The sequence below is a fragment of the Terrapene carolina genome, unplaced genomic scaffold (genome assembly GCF_002925995.2).
Source record: "Terrapene carolina triunguis isolate 2854851 unplaced genomic scaffold, T_m_triunguis-2.0 Scaffold130, whole genome shotgun sequence".
Taxonomy (NCBI): Eukaryota; Metazoa; Chordata; order Testudines; family Emydidae; genus Terrapene; species Terrapene triunguis.
The window spans coordinates 10,617,016-10,642,586 of NW_020664481.1; the positions used below are offsets into that span (position 1 = coordinate 10,617,016).

The window sequence follows — 25,571 nt, forward strand, 5'->3', positions numbered from 1 at the left end:
CAGCAGTGAAAGGAGAAGAACATAGCACCCATTCAGTCATTGGGGTTAACAACATGGAACAATTCAACTTACGGGCAGTGGCACTAAGCAGTGGGCAAACAGTACTTGTTTTTTGGATAATGGTATGGGTAAATCAACCCCAAGTTTTGTTTTCAGTCTACATATATTTTAGTTGGTGCAGCCCCGCGTAGTTAACAGAAGCAATATCTGTGCTATATTTGGGTTATCAGGTTCTAATGCTACCAGTATCACTGCTGAGCAGATTGCACTGTTGTAACCAACTCCTGAGTGCTGAAACTCTGGGGATAGAAAAGGTAAGTACTAAGCAGCAATGCAATGTGTTAGCACAGTTAGAAATGCCCCATTCAAGCTCAAGGAGAAGTGAGAACTCCAATTACATCTTCAGTTCTGGTGTGAGTAGTTTTAATTCTATCTCAAGGTACATGGCACACCTGAGCTGTATGGAATAGTTGACTTACAGATATAGAAATAAGACATTTCTATACTGCACCTGAAGCTACTCTAGCCAGGGCAAAGACAAGAGGCAGATCCTCCAAGAGTAACAAAAATGTATGTACCCCTCACTTGTATGTTGTGTTTATAATCCAGAATGGTGTGCAAGGCTGCAAACTGTAGGACAAATTTTTGGAGAATGGTTGTAGGACACCTACTATGCTGTCCCATCTAATGGAACGTGGAGGAAATTCAAGACAAGTTATCCTGTACGAAAAAGGAAACCAAACACTAGGACTTCAAAGTCCAGCCTGATCAATACTCACATGGGAAACCACAAAGCAAAAACCTGGCATTGCCAAGAGTAGTCCTGGTGACTGCTAGGGTGACCAGCCAGCAAATGTGAAAAGTGGGGGTGGGGGGTAATAGGAGCCTATATAAGAAAAAGACCCAAAATTGGGACTGTCCCTATAAAATCAGGACATCTGGTCACCCTAGTGACTGCCCAGAGCTCCCTTCTCTCTGAGTAACACAGAAGATCCCTGCATTAGTGGGGAGGCGGCTGTTACTGCAGCTTTCACAGGATCTGTAATTCCAAGGCCTGAACCATTTCTGATTGAGATCTGCTGCACCTTGCAAAAGTAGCATGTTAACCTGCTGGCTCTAGGCACCAGCAAACCAAGCATGTGCTTGGGGCTGCACAATTGCAGGGGCAGCATTCTGGGGGCGGCAGTTGTGCTCTTGGAGGTGGTTTTTTTGTTTGTTTGTTTGTTTGTTTTGCTTGAGGCAGCAAAAAAACTAGAGCTGGCCCTGTTTCTGTCATCTGTATACACTGGATTTCAGTTAAAATATTACAATCCTTTCACTATGAAGAGGAAACTTGGATCAATTATTAATTTATATAGAGACAAATTATTTGCATAGGCTCCTAACTTTGGCGTCACGTTTCTTGCTTCAAAAACACCATGCAAAGTAACATGATTATTTCTGTAGCTATTTGGAAGAGGTCCAGGCTGGCATTTTATTCCCACATGTTAAGTTTTCTGGTGTAGATTAGACAAAACGATAGACGATAAGCAGCTGCTTAACTCTTTTGGTTACTGCAGATCAATACCCAACACAATCTATGTGCTGTGAATACAAACAAAGCAGGTAGACACAGGGCCTGGATGGAAGCCATATAGATTTCAAAATACAATCTTTAACATTAGAATGCACTGTGCAACAGTGACTTGCAAAATTATGCCTGTATATTTGCACCCACAAATAATTGCAAACTATTTTATAGAACTCTAACTCATAAAATACTGCATCTTCAACGCTATAAAATACACATGCAAAAATGGGAGGGATGGTTGGAGAAAAGGGCACACATGAAAGACCCTTTTGGAAACCGAGGCATGAGAGTGAAATTCTTCCTTCACTGATGTTAAAGGGTTTCTGTGTCTTTGAAGATAACATTTACCCCTTACTGTGCACAAAAGTTTGGTTTGTCCCCATTCTAGGCAGACATGGAAATTTAAGAATGAGCTTAAATTAAAATGTGGCCTGTATTCTTGGTCTGTGGTACTGAACATAGAGGATAAATTCATGGCTGAGCTCAGTAATGCAAGAGTCATGTTTCTCGTGGAACAAGTTGGCAGGTGTTGGTGAAAGTTGCCTGCTCAGTCTGGAAGGAAGTGGGGGAAGGTGGAAGGACGGAGTGATTTATCTCACTGCACACCAATCCCTCTGGCTAGTTAATTAGTAGCAATGACACTCTCATAAAGAAGTTTCTAGTCCTCCCTCAGCAGCAGGATAGTGGCAAGAAGGAAGTGGCTAAAAATTGGTGGTTATATATAAGGGAATAATCATGGGGAGAGATGGTCCCAGAAAACCATTGAGGGAATGGAGACAAGATTGGAGAGAGGTATTGGAAACAGCCTAGACAAATGGAACAGTAAGTCCCAGTCCAATTATCAAAAGTGGATGCATCTTAAAATGTGACTGTCCTCTGACAAGTGACACTACAATGGTAGCAGAAGGTCTGGGTGGATCTTATTAATTCCCTATATAATAAGTTCAGTATACAAGTAAAAATATGTTTTCCTTTAAATGCCAGTCCTGCAAGGTAAGCTCAGTTATTTCTTGCTTCTACTGCATCACCATAAATAGACAAAAATTGTCTCACTAGAACAAACCAATTATCCATGTAGTGCAGTGGCCAGTAGCAGATGACTAGGTTCAAGAAACCCATAGACAGTACCCAAAAAACCCACAGAGAAGGGAAGTGTCTTCCTCACCCTTATCAGTTAGTATTGACGTTTGCTTTGAAGCATGAGGGAGGATTTTTTTCATCCTATCTCATTTTAAATAAGTGTCTGGATTGTACCAAAGAGGTTTTTCCATGCAAATATGTAGCAGTTATGATACAAGTTATTTCTGTGGTAGTTACAGTCATCTGCAAACATTGGATTTCAGTTAAAATGTTTACAATCCTTTCACTTTGAAGAGGAAGTTTGAAGAGCCTTTATCAAATTCCACCAACCTCTTGGCCTCAATGATTTAATGTGGCAACAAAGTCCACAGGTTAATCATGTGTGGTGCAAAAAGTTATTTCCAATAAATAAGTTTTACAGGTCAAATTCCGCCCTTAGTTACACTTTTGCAATCTCTGTGTCTACAGAGGGCAGAATTAGGCTCTGCTAGTGGAACTTGGTTAACAATGCAGTTAATAATGCACAAACCAGAATAGAATCTGTTCTCTCTCCCACAGCTGTACTATTGTATTCTAATAGATTCCTGTGCCATCTTCATCACCGTGTTATTTGGATTCCATAGCACCTAGGAGCCCCAGCCATGCACCAGGGCCTCTTTGTGCTAGGGTGCCGTACAAACATCCAAGCACCTTCCAGTAGTGCAATAAGTGACATGACTTAACATGTCACAAGTGCGTCCTTCTCTCTCATCCTCTCCTCGGGGGAAGAATTGTGTGTGCAGTGCAGTTTTGTGTTTTTTATGAAATGTGCATGCTGCTCTGCGTTCGTTAGAGAGGGCAGGTTGAAGAAATCAGCTTTGCTGTTGGAAGGTGGCAAGGTCTGTGATGGCACTGGGTCTGCAATTCTGATGTTTATTAATTTACAGCACCTAAGAGTGTCTTGAGCATTTTGTAATAGAGAAAGACATGGCCACTGTCTCAGAGAGCTTACCATCTAGTTGCAGACATGAGGCAATGAATGGGAGTAATAAAACAATACAGAGGGGTTTGAAAAGGAAGGACAGGGAAGACGTCAGTGAAAGCTGTATCAACATAAATAAATGGTCACCAAAATCTATATATGGCATTGCTGGCTCATACCTTGGAGGTATAAATAATTTATATTTCACACAAACAAACTATAGGTTTAGGACCAAATCTTCGTTCCCTACAGAAAGCCCAAATAAAGGGGCTTTGCACAGCAGATCTCAGGAGATGTGCATGCATGTGTGGGAATACTATTCCCCTTCCTCCCCCCACAAATCTTGAGGTCCCTGATGTGTGCACCTCTTAAGTAGGGTGTTTGGCCAGTCGACAGGTCTGTTATATTTAGAGCTTCACAGTCAACACACTCTGTTCGTAGTCCCCATAAGCATTCCTAATACAGGTTGAGAATTCACCCAATGACAATGATCAGGACTGCTGTCCTCTGGGGGTGACAATTACAGTCATGCTAGAATACCTAAACTTATCACCTAGGCCGAGCAGGAGGATTCAATAGTCCACAGCAGCAAATGCCATCACTAGATCCAATATTAAGAATAAGTGACATGAGCACTTTCAATGACTGGATCTTAAAATTAAAAGAAGTTTTTAACTCTTTATATATTTGTATTTCTTTATTTTGATTACAGTAACAGAAAATTAATTTTCACCTTTTTATATATAAGAATGAACAATACTCAAAGCATTTACTTCCAACTTTCCTGGAGAGGAAAACCAGGGACTGCACCAAAGTCAAACTTTAGCTGAATGACCCTTTGCAGAAAAAGTATGATCTCCAGGCTTTTTTCCCTTAGGTCAATAAACAGCAGGCAAAGTGAGATAAGAAAGACAGCCTCAATGTATCAGTTAAATTGTTACTAAATATTCTGAGTTTACCAGAACTTGACATTTGCAAACTATGCTTTTACAACTCTGAATAGAAACAATGTTGATGTCCCCTTGGCGTTATTGTACTTTCCCGTATGCATTGGTGTTTTTCAAGGTTTCAGTGCAACGTTTAATGTTGCATTATAATGAATGCACTTAAATTTACCTGAATGTCCTAAAGATTTTTCATTTTCCAGTAAATAAATAAACAGGACTTCCCCTCTTAATTGCAGTTATTTACACTACCTTTCTTTCATATGTGAGGCTAACATGGTCCAGAGGAATAAGCTATGGGTGGACTGTCAAATGCCTGAGTTTTAATTCAGACCCTGCAACCAACTGGCTGTGTGGTCTTGAACAAGTTAATATACCTGTCAGCCTCAGACTTCCTACTTCGCAGGGCTGTTGTGAGGATTAGGGTACGTCTACACTTACCGGAGGGTCCGACGGCAGGCAATCGATGTTCTGGGATCGATTTATCGCGTCTGGTTTAGACGCGATAAATCGATCCCGGAAGTGCTCGCCGTCGACGCCGGTACTCCAGCTCGGTGAGAGGAGTACACGGCATCGATGGGGGAGCCTTCCTGCCGCGTCTGGACCCGCGGTAAGTTCGGACTAAGGTACTTCGAATATGTAGCTGAATTTGCGTACCTTAGTCCGAAGTTGGGGGGTAGTGTGGACCAGGCCTTAGTGTCTGTAAAGCACTATGCAAGTGCTAGGTATTGTATCAGAGAGCTGGATGTGAGTGTGACCAACCTGACTTTATGCAAGACTGGGAAATATTGTTTGCAAACTAAAGCTTATCAGGGAAATAAAAACAAAACAAAAAACAAACCCGAAGGAGAAGAGCTGATTTCATACCAAAGTTTGTCTTCCATTTCTGTGTTTTCACACATTCCACCCTGGAATTGTTCTCTCTAACCTAATTACCCCTGCCCTCACCTCTCACCGAATTCATTCAGTAGAAGCTAGCATTTCAGTAATCAGTAGCCCTTTAAGACCCAGTCAATACATTCAAATAGAAATAAGGTTCTAATAGCTTTCAGATCCACCAAGAAAATATAGCAGCATCAAGTTAGGCTAATGAGATGTGGCTGAAGGGTTCTTCCTCTTGGAAGAAAAGCTCAAGATTAAGCACTTTTTTTACTTTGAGATTCACAATTTAAGGGTAACACTGCAACATTAAGACAATTTGCTAGGTAACTAGGAAATACTTTAGAGACAAAACAAGGAAGTGGGGGAAGAGAGCATGAGTGGCCACCGATTAGAGACGAAGCAGCACGATTATAATACCTCTTTAAAATGTTCAAGTTAACTATTGTTACATACTGTAAATTGCTAAACAACAGAATCTCACAATACACCCAGGTACTTTTCAAATGGAACCTATAGCAAAACCATGTTACCTAATACCAGAGCAAGCACCAATCGATCTCTCTCTCTGTGTTACCAACAAGCTTTTAACTTGGATATTTTTTGTTTTTCAGTCATGTTCCTTAGTTTAGGGCATCCTAATCTTTTTAATGAAATAGCCCCCGTTGCCTTGGATAAGTTTTATAATGATCCAAACTTGAGAAATTTACACTGAGGAATGAAAAATTCCTCCAATTTTTTTTCTACCCCTGACAAGGGCATTAACTGCCTATTTAGCATTTTCTCCAGTTCCTTTGATCCTTCATGGGGCTGTCTCCTGCTGTCTTTCACAGCAGCTGTGGAAAAGAAAGAGGCACAACCCAGTGGTATTCCCAAGAGCAGAGTAGAGGCTTATGGGGTACAGTATTGAACCAAACAACCTGGTTGCGGTGGAACTTTAGGCACAGGTATGTTATTAACATGCTATTGTGTGTATGAGCACTGGGCTCAGAGAGCCTGTTACACAGGTGTAACTTTGCAGCCCAGCATAGCTCTAACCTATGGGAATGGAAATCAGGGCAAACTCCAGAGCCTTTCATGTAATCTGTTCCTGAGACACCCTTTTGGAGATGGTGCCTTCAAGCGAACAGCAGAACTGATTAGGACTGAGAATCATTAACTCTTCCCAAAATACCTGCATTGGTTCATAGAGCTCTAGGTTTAAAAAAGGGTTGAGGTGTCTTCATCCATCAGTCTCTATTGGGTTTTTATCACTCCCTTCCATGGAAATTCTCCTTGACTTGGCAAACCTAGGAGTGGTAACAGAGTGAAAATGAACTTGAAAGGGAATCCCTTCAAAGGGCCCTCAACACTGCATTCACAGGACTTAAGTGGTGCTTAGAATCCTGGTGGGAGAAACCCAGTTCTCTGGCTGCTCCTCACCCTGGAATATTGCCTGTACAAATGATACAAGCTAATTCTTCCATGAGACCAAGAGCGGGACAATTACAAAAAGAGAGAAATACCATACTTCATGTTTTATAGCCAAAGGAAAGTCACCGTCCCACAAACATTATTTAGATTATATAACAAATCAGCAAAACCAAACAAATTCAAACCACCACTAGCCTGCGCTCAATCACACCTGGATGAGGTATTGCCGAGGTTTGACATTAGCACGGGGTAGTTATTACATAACATTTTTAATGCAAAAAGAACCAACGTGAGTTAAGGAAGGAAAGGAGAGGTGTTCAAGCCTTAACTTTTGAAATTCTTTGCATTTGTTCCAGCCTCAGAGTGCAGTTAGCTCAGTTTGATAAGTGACTACATAAAGATGGCATCTCTTCTTACTCAACACATGTATTCTGGGTTATGTTTTCAGACTTTATTGACCGAAGTAAATTTTTGCGGCTTTTCATATTAGCAATGCAGAGCCAGTGGGATGGAACGAGCTGTGGATTCTATTCTATCTTGTTCCTCAAGACAACTGTTTACCAACTTTCAATCAACTACATCTCACTGCATAGGTGTCACTGAACTTTTATTACTGGTGATGATGCACAAGATGGAAAGAACCCAGCTTGACTTCCAGAGCCCTGGCCAAATTTGCAGGGCTGGCAAACAAGTAAAAAGGCATTTTTCCTAAGTACCAAGCACATTTGATGCAGAAATCAGTGATAGACATGGACACAGAGCCCCACAATGTCTCTCTTTGAAGGATTGTGCTTTAAACGGTGCCCATTTTAGAATAATAGAAATGTAGCGCTGGAATGGACCTCAAGAGGAATTCTAGTTCAACTCCCTGCACTGAGGCAGGACCAAGCATGGGTGCCGCATAATGGAGGCTAGGGGAGGCCAAGCCTCCCCAAACCTCGCACTGTCTGGGGAGGTAGGGGCAGTGGCAGATTACTGCATGGGCCTACAGGGCCCCAGCCAATTTGGAGCTCCCAGAAAAAGCTCCCCTTGCCACAGCCCTGTCCTGGAAGAGCTCTTGCCACCCGGGGTGTGTGTGTGTGACCAAAAGGAACAAGTTGGGTGCAGGGCTGTGGGGGAAGGTGCGGAACAGGGGAGGGGCTCCGGGCTTGGAGCTCCAGCAAGGGCTGATTCTCTGCCACAGTCCCTGCCGGGACTGAGAGCTCAACCTTGGACAAGCTCTCAGCCCCCCTGCCCCCTCACTCATGGCCCTGAGCTCGCAGCCACCCCCACCCCCTGCCCTGGCTGGGGCCACGTGGGGGGGCTGAGAGCAGCAAGTGGGGGCCTGGCCTCAGTCAGAAGAGGGGGGACAGGAGGCTTCACCCACCACCCATGGGAGCCAGTAAACTTATACCACCCTGACAGGTGTTTGTCTAACCTGTTCTTAAAAACCTACAATGACAGGGATTCCAAAATGTCTCTCAGTAACCAATTCCAGTACTGATCTATCCTTATAGTTAGAAGGTTTTCCCCAATATCTAACCTATATCTCCATTGTGCCCATTACTTCTTTTCCTACCCTTGGTGGACATGCAGGACAATTGATTACTGACCTCTTTGTAAAACCTTTAACATATTAGAAGACTATAAGGTCCACCCTCAGTCATCTCTCTTTTCACAGTTTTTTCAACCTTTCCTAAGTCAGGTTTCCTAAACTTATCATAATTTTTGCAGCTCTCCTCTGGACTCTCCAATTTGTCTACAACTTTCTTAAAGTGTGGTGCTCAAAGTTGGACACAGTACTCCAGCTGAGGCCTCACCAGTGCTGAGTAGAGTGGGACAATTATGACCCATGTCTTACATACACCACTCCTGTGAACAGGGCCATCCCTAGGGGGAGTGCGGGGCCCAGGACAAATCAGCCCCTGGTGACTTGGGTGCCCGCTCTGCCTCGGCAGCTGGGCAGAGCCGTGGGCATGCGAGGCAGCAGCCGAGAGCCTGGGGGTGCTGCAGCACCCCCCGCACCCATAGTTCCTGCGCCTGTGTCTTCTGGGACCAACCGCACCGGCCCGCAGGGCCCTCCAAAGCACAGGGCCCAGAGCGGTCGCCCCGATTCGCCCTACCCAAGGGACTGCTCTGCCTGTTAATACATCTCAGAATATTAGCCTTTTGACATTAGCTTGCATGACATTGTTGACTCATATTCAATTTGTGATTCACTATCACCCCAAAATCCTTTTCAGCTTTGCTCAGCACATTAAAAGTAGACAGGATGAAAGGCAGTTTTCACCATTCATAAAGAAATTTAACTGAAAATACAATTATGTATAACGGTTATTATGAGCCCAATACTGATGGCTGCCATTTACTGACCTGTGTGTGAGACAGAATGATACTCAAAAGCAGTTCCCATCCTGCTTTAACACTGACCTAACAAATGAAATACCAGCTTTCATGCTTAATATTCAAACAAACTGATTAACTTCATTTTTGGATGGTTCCACCAATAGGATGGAAACTAGTTCCGTATGTTATGCTGGAACTCCCACCTTGCCAGTCTCCAAATGAGGTCAGTTTTTGGTGTCAGGGCTTTCACCAACTGAGGTTCAGAAATCCCCTTTGTAACTTATTTTATTTTCAAAAACTTTTCTAAGTTTGTTAAAGCAGTAGAAGGTTCCTCCCCCTAACGCTGAACTTTCAGAAACACCAAGCTGAAGGAGAGGGGTACAGTTTTCCTCTGTGAATGCAACGAGATTTTGCCTATAAATATTTTTCATGGTGGTATAAACAGAACATACCTTATGAAGGAACAAGGGTCTGGTTTTGTAAGTTGCTGACTGCCCTTGGCTGCCACTGATGCAACTCTATGTGCCTGATTCTGCTTTTTAAAGTTAACAGGAGTTTTGTCATTGACTTCACAGGGAAAAGGATTCAGTGCTAAGACTGCCAACATGGATAAACACATGTATTGTACGAAAAAGCATAGAGGGGGGTTTCTCCTCCAATGTAAATTGTATTATTTGATAGCTCATAATTATTTTATCTACCTTCAGCATTTATACAGCACCAATAACCAATGGTTTCATTGTTAAGGCACTGGACTGGGACTCAGATGACCTGGGTTCTAGCCCCAAATTTGCAACCAGCTTCCTGTGTGGTTTAGGTAAATCATTTCATTTCTCTGTACCTCATTTCCCCATTCGTAAAATGGGGATTTAATACAAACATCCCACTTCACAGGAATGTTCATGGTTATAAGGTGCACAGATACTACCGTGATGAGCACCACAAAAACGCCTATAAACAAATGATAAATCTATGCATAGATTTATTGGTTAAAAAATACTCTGCTGCATGTACCAATTCTGAAAGTGTGCAGTATGAGACAACAGGAATTAGCTCCCGTTCCTCATGGTAGTCCCCATTCACACATTTTGGGGGAAATCCTGGCCCAATGAAGTGAGTGGTAAGAAAGACTCCCATTGACTTCTATCAGGCCAAGATGTCACTCTATTTTAAAAGGTCATTGTTGATGCTGTCTGAACTATCTGGGTTTGTAGGGTAAATCCTCCACAGTTAATAGATTATTTCCCTTAACAGACCATAGAAAGCACCTCTGGAGACATGGCTATTGACTGTATCACACTGGCTGGTGCACATGTACACTAAGTCCACACTGTTAAAAATTCTTGGGTTGAAATAAGTTACTGCACATGCACAGTAGCTGATTTTGAAATCACGACACTGCTACAATTTATTATCATCATTTTTACAAAATACCCAAAGTGATCAGATCATATGGTAGATTACTGACTTGCCAAAGGTTATGTTTTAAATCAAAACCGTTTTTGAGTTATACAAGTGCCAAAAATATCTTGAACCAATCTTTTTTTTAAATCAACCCCTGTCCAACGAAACAGTTGTATAATTTAAAACAGAACCAAAAGTTTATGTTGGAAATTGTTTAAAAACCAACCCTCCAAATCATGCTTGAGCAGAAGCCTTGTATGGCAAGATTTAGCCTGGGGCAATTTGGTGCCAAGGTATAGACTCCCCCTATGGGTTTCTAATGGAAATACTGACACAACCTTAACTACAGTGATGCAAATGTGCCCCTAAAACACTGGATTTGTTTTTATTAATAGAAGTGGTAGTGTTTACATTTGCAGGTATCTTACACTTCAGCATCAATGAATACTGAGTAGAACGAGTAAAGTCTTGGATGTAAGGGTCAGAAATTCCCAAACAGGTGAATGAGACAAAAGGTGAAAGTCCTCAATTATGAAAACAAGAAGTTAAAATAAATAAATGAGGGACGGGGAGGGAAAATAATAAAAGTAAGAAAATATAAGCAAGCATTAAGTTGGAATGGTTCAAATAACTTCAAATGATGGCTACTAAATTAGAGACAGAAGAAAACACAGTTACTAATTAAATAGCAAGCATTAAAGCTTTATGGTTTTGTATTAAAAATAAAAACAAAACAAAAAAGAAAAGCTGTTAAAAATAAGACTTGCGTTTACCAGGCCACCAAACTGCATGGACTACTGAAGAAACTAACAAAGGCAATACTGAGACATTAAGACACACACACACACTCCATACATGTGCAACCTGACTTTTCAATACATTGCCTTCTCTCTCTCTCGCTCAAAAAAAGCATCTCCTAAACATTTCCATTCATATAAAGCTTTATAGGAAAGTTTCTTAAAATGGTATTGTCTTATATATTTCTTCTTTGTTACATATGCTTGTGTATCCTTGTCATTGTCAGAGGAAGGAGTTTGACATAGTTTTTGTATTTTTAAGAGGAGGTGCTTTCTTTTTCTCAGATCAGACATTACATTCCTTACCATTAGATCCCTCCCTCCCCGTATATAAATTTGGTGCTTCCACCAGCTCCCTCCAGGCTTAAAAAGATAAGGGTTGGCACTAAACTTAAAGGTTTTGGCTCCTGTAACAAAAATTAAGGCTCATGTTTTATTTCCTTTTCTTTTTCGTCCCACTTTTACCTATTGAAACCCCAACCCTTAACCTACAGGTAGTGATTCCAATCTAAGAATGTGAGGGCTATTTGGGGTCAGGCTCTTCTACCGATTCACAAGGTTCAGATGGCAGCTTTCCAAATTGTGAACTGGACAGACAGGTTTTTCAAATCTCATTAACAACTGCAGCCAAAGTTTCAAGACAATTTAGCGTCTTCTGAAAGATCACTAGTCATTTTGAACCAAATGGGGAATGAGATATTACCAACACTAAGTCCTTGCTTTCTACATGTGTGAAAATGAACTAGGGGGTTAATTTCCTCATTAAAGGAAACCACAAAAGCAACAATAACAAAAAATTCTCAATTCTGCATGATTACAGTTCGTAACATTAAAAAGGCATCCGGTACCTGTAGCAAATCTAGCCACACAGACATTGCTGACCACACCCTAGCATTAACTTAAACTGGACCTCTTCCCAAAAAGAAATTAACGTCTTGTGAAAAAAAGCTAGTGTGAAAGGCAAAGAGGTAATTTTTAAAAAATTCACTGCATTAAGATCCAGATTGGTTTGGGGGAGGAGGTGGGAGGGAGGGAGTGGAGAAGGGCGTTTGAGTAATATATGCTAACACTGTTCTAGATGTGTTATTACAGCTGTAATTTCTGACTTTGTACAAATTGTACACGTAGGTTTAGACACATGAAAAAGTAATACACTCACAGAGACGTAAAACACCTAGGTATAAAATATAAAGCAGTGTAGTAGTTACTAAAATTACATGCTCTCTTATTGCTACAGTGATTTTTGCTCTTTTTTCTTTTTACTGTACCACATGTTGTTCTAAGCATATAATTTGCATAAATTATTCAAGTTTAAGAAAAAATCCACACATCTTCACTTTAAGCTACGTATATAGTTAATATAAAATAAAAAGGTTCTAAGATATCTCTTTATTAAAAGAGAGATAAAAATGTCATTTGAAACTGGAATTCAGTGGCCAAATCCAAGGGCGGTGTACACCTTATCATTCTTGTAGTATTATGCCCACGCAGGATAGCGGAGTTTGGTGGGGTATTTGGCCCAGTCTACAGATGGTCACCAGACCTGCATGATGCCTATGTGTTTGGTTTTGTTCTGTTTTTGACTTTTGCGAAAAGGACTATGAATGACCAAAGACTAACATTTATAATTTGTAGCAAAATTTGGTTTATGTAGAAACAAGCCATGTTTTGCATTTGGATAGAGATTTAAATGAATTAAAGCTAAAAATTAAAAAGCATGATGCTGCAACATCTGGTCACTTGTTGAAGACCTCACTTTTAAAGTGGTTAAGTTTGCACAATTTGTACTTTTTTTTTTGTTTTTTTGTTTTTTACTAAACAGTATTTTTCCTTCTTTTATAAACCAGAAAAACTAAACTACAGATAAATTTTCCCTACCTTGAGCTAATGCTGCAGATAGGGTTGACAAAGCTGTACAGCGCAATCAAACATACTTACATCTTAGCTCATTGTACAGGTACAGCCATAATCAAGGCACAAAGATCTTCTACAAGTTATTTTTTCAATAAAGTTGTACAAAATAATACATTTTACAGTCTGTACAAGAATAATAATCCAGCAGTAAAATAAAAAAAATGAGGGCGGGGAGAAGAAAAAGAAGGGAAAGACCGTGAGGACTAAAGTCCAGATAATGATTTTTATAGCAGACAGGATCATCAGTGGACAAACGGAAAACAGTGTGTGGTTAACTCTTTCTGCAATCACAGGCCATACGCAGTTCAATTCATAACGTCCATGGTCATCTTAAGACCACCAAGACTGGATTTAAAAATACCCTTCTGAAAGGTAACGGTTAGTTTTTGCACTGTCTAGGTCTGTTGTAGAATTGTCAGTATTTCCGTTCAAAGCCACATTACAGTCAGAGAACCAAACTCAAGTGTCTGTCTTCAAACTTGGTCTGTGACTTGGCACCTTCTTTTGTCTGATGCAGTGAATGGATACAAAGTTGAGATCATGGGTTATACGATTATGCCCACAACAGTGCTAAATTACCTAAGGTTTTCTCTCCCCATTTTTTTTGTTTGTTTACTTTTTTAATTTTATCCCCAATCCTTTCAGGTGCTCCACATTCAGGGCCTTTAATTAATTAATTTATTTATTTTGTTAACAACAGTGTTAGGGAACCCCCCATGAAAATGGCCTTTAAGTTTTAGGTGCCATTTCAAACTGTCTGAGGGGGACACAAGCAAGCTTAGAAGTGCTGCTATTGTCCAGCAAGGAGAAAAAGTTGAGGGGTGCAAATCAGAGGGAGACTGCAACAGTTCTCTTCCACCCTATGTGGGCAAGGGTTTTTTTTGTTTCTTTTTTGTTTTTCTTTTTTTTTTTTTTTAATAAGGAATAAGGAGTCCAAAACACAGAAAAAAGTGCTCTCCATCACAACAACTCATATTGGCGAAGGTGCATCCGTTGAATAATGTCCCGACAGTCATTGAAAACCCTCCGGATGTTTTCTGTATCCACTGCACAGGTGAAGTGAGGATAGCAGTAATGTCTTCCATCTCCACTTGCTGTGCTGATTCTCTGTAGGAATAGTACAGAGAAATTGTGTGTCAAAATAAAATTGTCTGGAAAAATTATGCTCTCAGCTGAATGTTGGTGAGGATATTATGTAAGTTCTAAGACAGGGGTTCTCAAACTTCATTGTGCCACGACTCCCTTCTGACAACAAAAGTTACTACACAACCACAGAAGGGGGGACTGAAGCCTGAGCCTGCCCTAGCCCCTGGGTGGTGGGGGCCAAAGCTGAAGCCCAAGGGCTTCAGCCCCAGGCAGGGGGTCTGTAACCTGAGCTCCACTGCCCAGGCTTCGGCCCCGGACTGCAGCTAGTCTAAGTCAGCCCTGGCAACCCCATTAAAACGGGTCACAACTCACTTTGAGAACTGCTGTTCTAAGGTGAAATCTGGACCCCACTGAAGTCAGTGACAAAACTCCCATTGACTTCAGTGGGATCAGGTTTTTACCCCAAGGATTAACTTGAGGGGAACAGGGTTGCATGTGGAAAAATTGAGTATTTGGGAACTGAAATGTAACTACAGAGATAAGATAACTTCACTGATTCACATTAATGGGGAAATCTATGTGCAGGTGGGGGAGGGAATTGGCCCACACAACTCCCATAGTGAACTTCCCCCTCCAGAGCACTGAATTTTGCCTGTGTGTGAATCTTCAGCTCCTCTTTACAAACTACACACAGTCTCTCGGTATTTTTTTGGTTCTGGTGTAGATGAGTCCCAATTTTTATTGCGATGCTCAGTATCCCTAATAATAATGACACTTAATTCAGGTACTTATTGTACAAATACTTAAACAATTGTTACTAAAACTAATCAGCCAGCTAATGAGATGATGGGAGCGATTCAGGGAAACATTAATATTCAGCAGATAATAGACTGATTTGAACCACAACTTCCTTTAGAAGTGACGTAGTGGATGAAATCTTGGCTCCCGCTGAAGTCAATGCGAGTTTTGCTACTGGATGTCAGTGGGGTTAGGGATTCACCCATTATCTCCCATTTGAGAATTATGGATTCTCAACAATTATTCTAATCATTTAACTGTGTACCTTGTGAAACAAACAAAAAGTAGCTAAAAAAATCCAACACCTTTTAAACCTCTAGTTGGGTGTATTACATAGCACGCAGGTTAAATATAAGCCACTGTAAGAATAGGCAAACAGTTCTGCAATATTAAAACACAGTTAAGCTTATGATAGAAAAACATACATAGAAAAAAGAAAATACTTACAAGAAACTCATCTCTAATAAAATACTTGGCCCTTGTAACTCTGGGATCCTCACCAGGCTCTGGTGTTGCTGGTTAATAATAATAATACAATAAGTATTTGTTAAAGTAGGAGTTTCATAGTAATGATTCTGAAAATCATAACTTACCCACTGACCATCAACTTTATGAACTAGTCTTTGTTTTCTGCTCAATTGCAATTTAAACAATGTTCTTAACATAAAATATTATAGTTCTAGTCTCTAATATGGTATCTAAAACAATAAGACTCCAGGAAAGCAACAAAATATGATGGTATCCATAATGTCAAGAATGTGTCAGAATTTAAGGAAATATTAGTGCAAATACAAGCTTTTGTAAAGAACTTACAGGTAACCTGCAACACCATATGACCCCTAATGCCATTGACTGGGTTGAGTTGTACTACTCTGGTTGCAAATAAAGGAACGCTGATGGTCATTAAAGTGATTGAATCTGTAACAAGTATACTTATTTTATAAGTAACCGCATAATATGAGATGGAAACTTCCTTAGAGAGTCTCTTTTAAAAGAAAAGAAAAAAAAGGATCATTAAAAAGTGCTGTCACACACAGAAAGGGTGTTCCCATGGAAACTTGCACCTCAAGGGACACTCCTGCACCCCACCACTGCACTGAGACTGCAGTGGAGTCCAGCAACAAAGGCATGTTGAGATGCCTATGTGTATGTCCAACAGATGATGTCCTCTAATGGGACTGAAGAAACATTTAAATTACAATTTGTCTGAAAGATACTGAACATTCTTTCAGCTTTGGAAATTTGCTTGTTTTAAAGTTTATTTGAAACTTCCAATAAATGTTACATACACAATTAACATATACTATAGCCCAAGGAAGTGGTACTTTGATGATACAGGTTTATTAAAAAGATGAGAACAATGTTCTTACCATCCTCTGGTGTAGTGTAGCGAGCAAATTCTGGAAAGTAGTCTTCAATTTTAGATTTCCCTGCCAAAACTTTCTCTGCTAGCAAATCCTGTTTATTCAGGAAAAGAATTACTGAAATGGTCCGTAGCCACCTAAATAAAATTGAAGCCAAATACTGTTAGAACGTATGGCTGAGCTTAAACATCAATAACAAAAAACATAATGCACTACACTTTAGAGAAGTGGTTTTCAACCTGTGGTCCACAGACCTCTGAGGGTCCACAGACTATGTCTAAGATTTCCAAAGGGGTTCGCACCTCAATTTGAAATATTTTAGGGATCTGCAAATGAAAAAAGGTTGAAAACCACTGCTTTAGAGAATATATTCATATTCTATACTATCACAGTTTCTCTTAAGCTTATTTTATTTTTTTCCACTATTATGACTACCATTTCCCCAATATTGTGTATTTTTTTCCATTAGATTTTAATACTGTGTGTTAGTATTCCATATAGCAGGTTTACAGTGGCGATCAAAGATAATGATTGACTGGGCCATGTCAGAAATAGAAATGGTGCACTTTATACCAAAGATTAACTTTATCAATATAACACAGTGTTACTAATGCATGTGAAATTAATGATGAAACTTCAATTCATGGACCTGTTGTTCCAGATACTCTTGAAGAGGTTTAGTGCTTCTTGAAGCCGATTGGTCTGATTGTCCTCTCGTATAACCATGTTGTAGCTACTGCTGGCCACCACAAATATGATAGCAGTCACATCTAAATCAAGAAACACCCAGTAGTTAACATCAAGATCCCGATAAAATCTTCAAGAACCCCAGAGTTCTATGAAACTGTCAAGCTTCCAGGTTCACTAAGGTGGGGAGGGGCTGGCCTAAAACTATTGCCTCCTGCTTTCTAGGTGTAAGAAATAAGAAAGAGGGGGCAGTAGGGAAGAAAGCATAACAGAGGCAAGTGGGAAGTCAGAGGACTGAAAGGGATGCAGGATAGTGAAGGGGAGTGAAAAGAATAGAAAGAAACTATAGAAAGAGAGGAAAGAAGGATCAGAGACTGGAGAAAAGATTGAGAAAGATGAAGTGAGGTACAGAGAAAAAGGAAGTGAGTTTTAAAAGGAAAAGAAGAATGAAAAAAAAAAAAGAGGGAACTAAAAGGCTAAAAATCAACTCTAGGGAGCCACAGGGAGAAGAGAAAGCAAAGATGCCTTTGGGGAGAACTCCAGAGCAACTGCACTTTTGCTTCCATGGCAATAAAAAGCACAACCACTGAAATCACATTAGTATGGCCCCTTCCCAAAACCTTTTTCTAAAATGATATTCCTTGGAGAGATGAGAGGAAAGATGACTGAAGAAAAGGTAAGGAAAGAAAAGAGAAGGATGAAACAAAAGATTCACTGTGAATTCATGGTTGCAGTCTTAATTCCTCCCACTGCATACTATACCTCTCAGAGGGACACTGCCTCTTTCCAGGGAGACATTCATAGAATCATAGAATCTGAGATTCTATGATTCTATGTGGCTGTGCTGCTCCAGACCCCTCATACTGACTTCCAAGCTCATCTGCCTCAGACATCAACAGCAGGAGAGATGAAGCAGATCGTAAGGCAACAGGAAGAGGAAGGAGCAGAGGTGAAAACTGAACGGATCTTTTATTAGTAGGGCAAAAGGAAACATTGCACAGCAGTCCCATGCATATCCCATTGCTCAGATGAAATTATGGCAGCAACTGTAGCTGAATAAAAAGCAAGTAAACTATGTTTTCTCTATTTAGCATCTTCCCTCTTCTATGAGGTCATTAGAACTGGTCTAAAAAAGGGGGAGAGGAATTGTGTGAAATTACATTTTGCCCATCAAAAATTTTCAGACTTAATTTTTTTAACTAGCTCTAGCTTTACAAAATTATGTGCACAAAAGAAATGCTTCACACACAACTGATATACAGACACCTCTGGGGTGGAATGCAGCAGCTGTACAAAACTCACACACATTAGGTTCAGGACACAAAGAGGACTATGGACAATTTAAATTACCGGGGGAGTTTATGAAAGACTAGATTACTCAAAATGAATTTTGGCCAGGACACAAAAAAAGTGTTAACAGTCCAGCTCTTGTGAAAAATGCATAGGACTTTTAAGTGCCATTTTGCTATGTTAGCATTCTAGAGGAAGGAGCTTACCAACAGTTTTTCCCAGCAAGGGGGTTAGAGTTTTCCTGGTCAATTTAGATAGGGCGTAACACATTCTATACGATTATTTTAAAAGCTGTCCTACAGAAATACATGGGTGCCTAAGGTGCAACAATTTCAAAACTCAGTGGAAAACTTTATGAGCAGTGCCACTCCCGACCTCAATTTTACAACTTATCCAAAAGACAGAACCTCCAAAGGGCTCCCTAGCACCTGACTGCGGCAATGGTTCACTATTAACTTGGAAGAGTGGCACCTACTAGGTCAGCAACATAGCTTCTCTTACACACAATCATGTGGCATTTTAATTTGATCACCCGTATTTATGCTACATGTAGCCCTTCACTTGTTAAGACAGAACAGACAGTTTGGAAATGAACTGTCATGTCGTGGGCAAATCACAAAAAGGAGAACTTATTAAATGATAGCAGGAAGTTTGGGGCAGCAGGAAGTTTGGACAAACTATTTTAATTTACCCAGCTTCCTTTCCTTCCCACCTAAATTTTCACTCAAGACATTCAAAACAGTTACAGTAGATTACATGATGATACAAATTCCAGCCAATCTGTCTGTTCAAAGAGACACCTTATGATTCCAGACAACTAAAGAGGACAGGAGTTAAATCTCACATATTGTTATTTACATTAAAATATTGCAATGAACTTTTATTTTTTTAAATTTTATAAAAAAAAATCAATTCCAAATCTTACCATTGAAACATTGGATCCATTTTCGGCGTTCATCTCGCTGCCCTCCAACATCAAACATGCTAAAGAGGAAAAACTCTTAGTCACTTACTGTACAAAAACACCGCTGCTCTCCTGACTCTGACATACAGTATTTAAAGTAAGGGTAAATGCTGTATGTGAATAGAGCATGTAAACAACCCCAGGACTCCCATTTTTTAGAACCTAATGAGACAAAGGACTGCCAGAATCTGCAGGTAGGAGTAACAGCTTATTCGCCAGTGCAAAGAGGCTTTCACCCCAAAACGTAATGTAGTACTTTTAGGGCTTGTCTACATGAAAAGTTAGAGTGTAGCAAGCTGGGGTGTAAATCTACGGCAAACAAGACAACTGCACATTAACTGTCTGCATGGATGGATCCTGCTATTGCGCACTAAAAGTTTTACAGTTCTGTTTGAAATAGCAGTATGTCACAGCACACCATCGAACTTTTAATACGCGGTAGCAGGATCACCCAGTGACTTAGTGAGCTATACATTCATACCCTGGCTTGCCGCCCACCAAGATTTCATGTAGACAAGCCCATTCCCTCATTTGCACTAAAAAGACAAGAAAAGCTAGAATTGCTGAAGCATATCACAGGGTTCTTATTTGTCCTCACTGATCAAAGAGACATTTAATAAAACTACTACAATGAGAGGTTTCCTCACACAGATACTGTAGATCTAGGTTCAACAATATCAGATTGATATTTAAGAGTCAGCATTTTTGGGTCAAGGCCATCAAACAACCGTTAAGCACCAGCTCCTTATAAACTGGAAAAGGGAGGAAAGTGTGCATCTTCTGTTACTCTGATACACACATAGATTTTGGACAGCTTTGTCAGTACACTGATTTTAAACTTTTATTATATATGGAACACAACAGACCTGGAAGAAAAGGAGGCATAGAAGCAGTTCAAAGAAAAGTTTCTCTCTGTTCTTTTATATTTAGATAAAACTGGTTGACAGACACTCTCCAAGAGACAATATGAAAGGCAACAGGAAGGAGAGGAAAAGAAAACTATAGGAAACCAAAACAGAATTAAAAAGGCAAGCAGAGTACAGACCAACTTCAGAGTTCAAATTAGAGATTAGGTCATGACATGAAGAGATTCGGGAAAAAGAATCTAGGTAACAGCTCAGACAGTGTTATCTGTGGGTATGTCCACACAGCACAAAAAGACCTGTGGCAGTCAGTCTCAGAGCCTGGGTCAGCTGCCTTGGGCTTGCGAGGGCTTGAGCGGTGGAGCTAAGAATAGTGGTGTAGATATTTGGGTTTGGGTTGGAGTCCAGGCTCTGAAACCTGGTGAGGGTCAGGGTCCCAGAGCACGGGCTCCATTTTAAGCCCAAACATCTACACTGCAATTTTATGGCCCCGCAGCCTGAGCCCCATGAGCCCCAGTCAACTGATACAGGCCAGCCACGGGTGTTTTATTGCAGTGTAGACATACTCTTAGTACTGAAGCAAATACAAGATCCCAGAGTACAATTTTAGGTCCCAATCTTAAAAGTGAGATATGTATAGGTAGGCCCCATAGCCTACACCAAGTGCCTCTGAAGTCAGGAGAGCTCCACTCCTCAGATGCAGTGGCCCACCTGTACAGATTGGGGCCTAAGTGACTACTTTCAAAAACTGTGCTCTGTGGGGCAAACTGTATGCAGTTTCCACTGAGAACAACGAGAGCTGCAGATCCTTACAAGAGGGCAGAATTTGTCCAATAAAGTGGCTTTTGTATACACCTTCTTTTAAACATGTGTGTGTACATATCTTCTCTTAACTCTACTGCTGAGCAATTAAATAAAATAACCAGACATGGCCCCATTATTTTAATATTATCCACAAAAGTGCACTTTCTGCTTCCTCTCCTGGCTTTGCATAATCAGAGAAGATGATACAAATGCACAAAACAGCTATTTTGGAAGGCTAAAGTGCTATATATACATTTGTTGTAAACAAAACAGTATCCCTTTTAATGTCAGCTGCATTAAAACAGAAGAAAAGATGTTTGCCATTTAGAAAAAAGCAGAATCAGGAGGAAAGTTATTTTCAGGCTTATAGAAAGATAGAGTAAAGGAGAATCAAGTTATCAAAAAGCTTTATCAAAACGTGTGGGGAAAAAACAACCAGTTCTTTGGCATTAAATCAAAAGCAGAAAGATGTCAGCCAATTCCCATGGTGTTTTTAAACCTTAAAATGTAAAGCTCCTAGACAAAAGTATCTGAAAAATACTTGTTTTCCATTAAGTGTTAAATTCAGCAATAATGAAGGATACTTACTGAAAGTTTACTTTGTCCACCTGAAACTTGGTTTCAAAAATTCCTGATGTCAAAACTCTGCATCTCAGCAGGTCCTAGAGAACAAGAGAAAAAGTCATTTTATTCAAAGCAGTGATTTGATTATTCTTCAAACCTCCAAATTTGAAAAGAAAATATAATAAATTGCTGAGTGCTGCTCTTGTACTCAGTGCTGCAGAGAAAGGAAAGGTATGTGAAGTTGGGTGAAGGCCCCAGCCCTAAAAATTTGTACACATGCTTAACAAGCATTTGCACAATCGGGATCCGAGTGCCAAATCCTGAGAACCAAAATGGGAAATGCAGGTGCTGAGCACCTCTGAGGATGTGGCCTTCAGATCTACTAAATCTTATAAGAGTCCACTGAAGGTCTGACGTTCAGGTGATGAGCCACAACTTCCACTGATTTACAGAGGGGCAGTGAATGCTCAGCTCCACCTTTAAAAATCAGCCTATAAACTTCTGCGCATAAGACAACAAAATTGTCAGGTGAATAGTGGATGGCTTCGTCACACAGCAGTGCAAAATAACCTACATTTCTGTTTCCCCACACGAGACAGCAACATGCCCTATAGTGAGGGATTAAGACTGAGAGACTACATGGAACAGGCTCACTTTGAGAAAAGTAGATGCTTAACATGCTGATATAGGGATAATAAAATGTGAAGCTTTTCAAAATAGATCACTGAGCACACTCTGCTATTTGCTTATCCTGTAGCTTGGTGAAGCACAGTTAGGGACAACAGATGCCACACAGCAATTGTCATCCCAAACATCACATTTGTGTTAAAAAAAGGAACAACAATCTACCAAATAACCAAAATGATTATGGCTTTCTACGTTCAGGAATGTATCGGGCTGACATTCCCCAAAGGCTACCCCCTGTCTCCCACTGGAGTTCCTTTTAAATCAAACAAGGCTCTTCCCATAGGGTTTCTTTCTCCAGAGAACCCAGACTTGCCCCAGGGGAGCAGTGATTAAAACCAAACTGTCAAGTCTAGTATTGAGGCTCAAAGCAAACACAAAAGGCTTCTTCCTCCCTAGGTTCCCAATTCTCCCCAGAGACTCGAGGGTTAAAGGAGATGTAAGCGGGTAGAGCTCTCCCAATCACTGGGAGACAATCCATCCGCTGTCTCTCCTGTTATCAGAGAAAATGTGCTTATTTTCTGCTTCCCTTCCCAGTGTGTCATGCTAGGGAGGCTAGACACCCCTGCATCCCCTGGCCCTACATTTCCTAGAAATGCTTTTGGCAGAGGGGTTGGGGGTACTGAACTTGCCCACACTTCCGGGCCTATTCCCAAGCCCTAAACAGACTGCAGCCTGGATTCTCTCCCAATCCCTGTCTTGCAAGAGGAGGGTTAGGAGGCTCTTCCAGACACTGGGCTGCAATAACCTTAATGAAGTGGCACTTTATGGAAGATTTCTCCCCTTCTTCCCAATACCTGGCTCCTGGGGAAAGGCATGGGGCTCACATTATTATTGGTAAGAACTAGGAACTCAAATGATGGAATGTTATGTGAAATAGATTTTTAAAAATGTGATCATATTAGGGTTTTCCTGTAGACACACAAAACAATCAGATCCCCAGAGCTGCCAACAAGTGAGATAGCCATTAAGTAGGAAAGTTGTGATACTGGCGTACATAAAGAGCAAAAGCCACCAGAGGTGTTTTGCATGGATTGGCAAGCATGTAGACAGCCTAAAGCAGAGGTTCTCAAACTGTGGTCTGCAGACCACTCCATTCAGGTGGTCCACAGATAGTTCCTTCTAAAGTGTGCACATGGGCTTCCAGAGCAGGGGAGAGACTACTGATATTAAAATAGGAGTTGTGTGCTTTTATTTGTAGAACAAAAACATGTTAATTATTATTTAGGGTTTTTTATATCGCATTTTTATCCAAAGCGCTTTACAATAGTTAGCTAACAGTACAAACAACATTTGGAAAGATCATTAAGTGGTCCGCCAAGACCCTGAGCAATTTTCAAGTGGTCTGTGAAAAAAAAAGTTTGAGAACCACCGGCCTAAAGGATAATTAACATAGAAGCAAATAAATATAGATAGGCTTCAAATAAATTAAATCTTGAAAGTTCATGTTCTATCAGGAGACATAATTTTGAATCTGACTGAAGATTTTTGAAATCCAGGACTTAAACTACCATGGTTACTAATCTTGGTATTACTGGGACTGTACTGGGCACTGTTACAAATGGATCTTACATTGGACCATACAGATAAGACCACAAGAATGGCGTAGAATATTAAAGAATTTATGAGTGCATTAAAAGCCACTCCCTTACTGCACTGATATTATATTAAAACAATCATAAGTTAGTCACTGTTTAAGCTTAAAGAGTCACACCACTATACGAAATCCAAAGGTTAGATAATACTGTTAAATCGTTAAACAAAATGGCTGCATTTTACAGACACTTATTTAACAGCAAATTGTTGCAAACTTGCTAGTTTTCTTGAACACTTATATTAGACTATTTCAACATGCGTATATTCTAACTAGATCCATTTGTTAGGAATGATAATTTTTAAATAAAATTCTCTGATAATTAAAAAGTTAAATATGAAAAAACTAGAAGCTGTCAGGATCTAGAATCTATGCAAGTTTAAAAACACAAGTGGCCATCTTCAAAATGTCTGAAGACAAGCACTGCTCCACATGGGCATTCTCCTGCACATGTATGAAGTTCCATCAAAGTCAATGGTCCCAAACAAGCACATAATTAATAATTACACACAAAGCTCCTGCCATCACTGACCTCCAATATAAAATTGAAACATTAAATTTATGATTTAATATCTGCAGGCTAATCTCTTTGCAATTCAAAAAGAAGCTTTTCAGGTAATCTGTGTTTATTTTTAATACAAATAATTGATCCCAATTAAAAAAAAAAAAGAAATAGTTTTTAAGAAACTCAGCTTTTAGGAGGATAAATGAGTAAATTCACCCCCAAGTAATCTGAAGAGCAAAAGATACAAATTAGTCTCTCATCACTGTTGCTTGAAACAGTCCTGGGAAAATTAACGCTGCAGCTGTGCCATTGTAATGTGCGCAGTGCGTAGCCGCTCTTTGTCGCCGGGAGAGAGTTCTCCCGGTGACTAAATAAAACCACCTCTATTGAGGGGCAGTAGCTTTGTTAGCGGGAGAGCATCTCCCACCGACGATGCGCTGTCCACACTGGCACTTTTTGTTGTTAAAACTTTTGTCCTTCAGCGGATGTTTTTTCACTCCCCTGAGCGACAAAAGTTTTAACAACGAAAGTGCAGTGCACACATGGCCTAACATTTTTGGCTACTTTTCTGCAGAAACTCATGTGCTTTATGGGACTACTCATGCACAAAGTCAAGCGCATGTGCATTGTGTTTTAGGATTGGTTGTTTGGTCCTCAAACGAAAGCTCAAATTATTTGCAAACTAAACAAAAGCTACAATCCCTACACTGACAAAAATAAAATGTTGTTGTTGTCGCTGTGTTGATCCCAGGATATTAGAGAGACAAGGTGGGTGAGGTAATATCTTTTTCTGGACCAACTTCTGTTGGCAAAAGAGACAAGCTTTCGAGCTACACAGAGCTCTTCAGATCTTGTCTTTTTCATAAACACAACTGGTCCGATAAAAGATATTATCCCCACTTTGTCTTAAAAATAAAGCACACTGACAAAGCTGCCTATGTACAAAGCTCTTTCCCAGTAACTCTGGAAAGACTATTAGAACCATGAAGGGACTGTATGTAGACTACTAGAGGAAATTAGATGAAAGGGTGATTTTAGAAGGGACAAAGAAAATCAGAGTTGTAAGTGGGTAAAAGTTGGT

The 25,571-nt window shown here is 40.3% G+C and overlaps 1 protein-coding gene across 2 annotated transcripts in view; it reads right to left on the reverse strand.

Moving 5' to 3' along the window:
* Positions 1–10,945: 10,945 nt before the first annotated feature.
* Positions 10,946–25,571, reverse strand: part of GNAS (GNAS complex locus) — a 240,707-nt gene continuing 226,081 nt past the window's right edge. For both annotated transcript variants that reach the window (XM_029911755.1, XM_026652657.2), the window contains 6 exons: positions 21,732–21,805; positions 19,438–19,496; positions 17,185–17,305; positions 16,542–16,672; positions 15,619–15,686; positions 10,946–14,394 (listed from right to left, as the gene is read on the reverse strand). In XM_029911755.1, the coding sequence (XP_029767615.1) occupies positions 14,248–14,394; positions 15,619–15,686; positions 16,542–16,672; positions 17,185–17,305; positions 19,438–19,496; positions 21,732–21,805 (600 nt within the window). In that variant the 3' untranslated portion in view covers positions 10,946–14,247. The remainder of the gene's footprint in view (positions 14,395–15,618; positions 15,687–16,541; positions 16,673–17,184; positions 17,306–19,437; positions 19,497–21,731; positions 21,806–25,571) is intronic.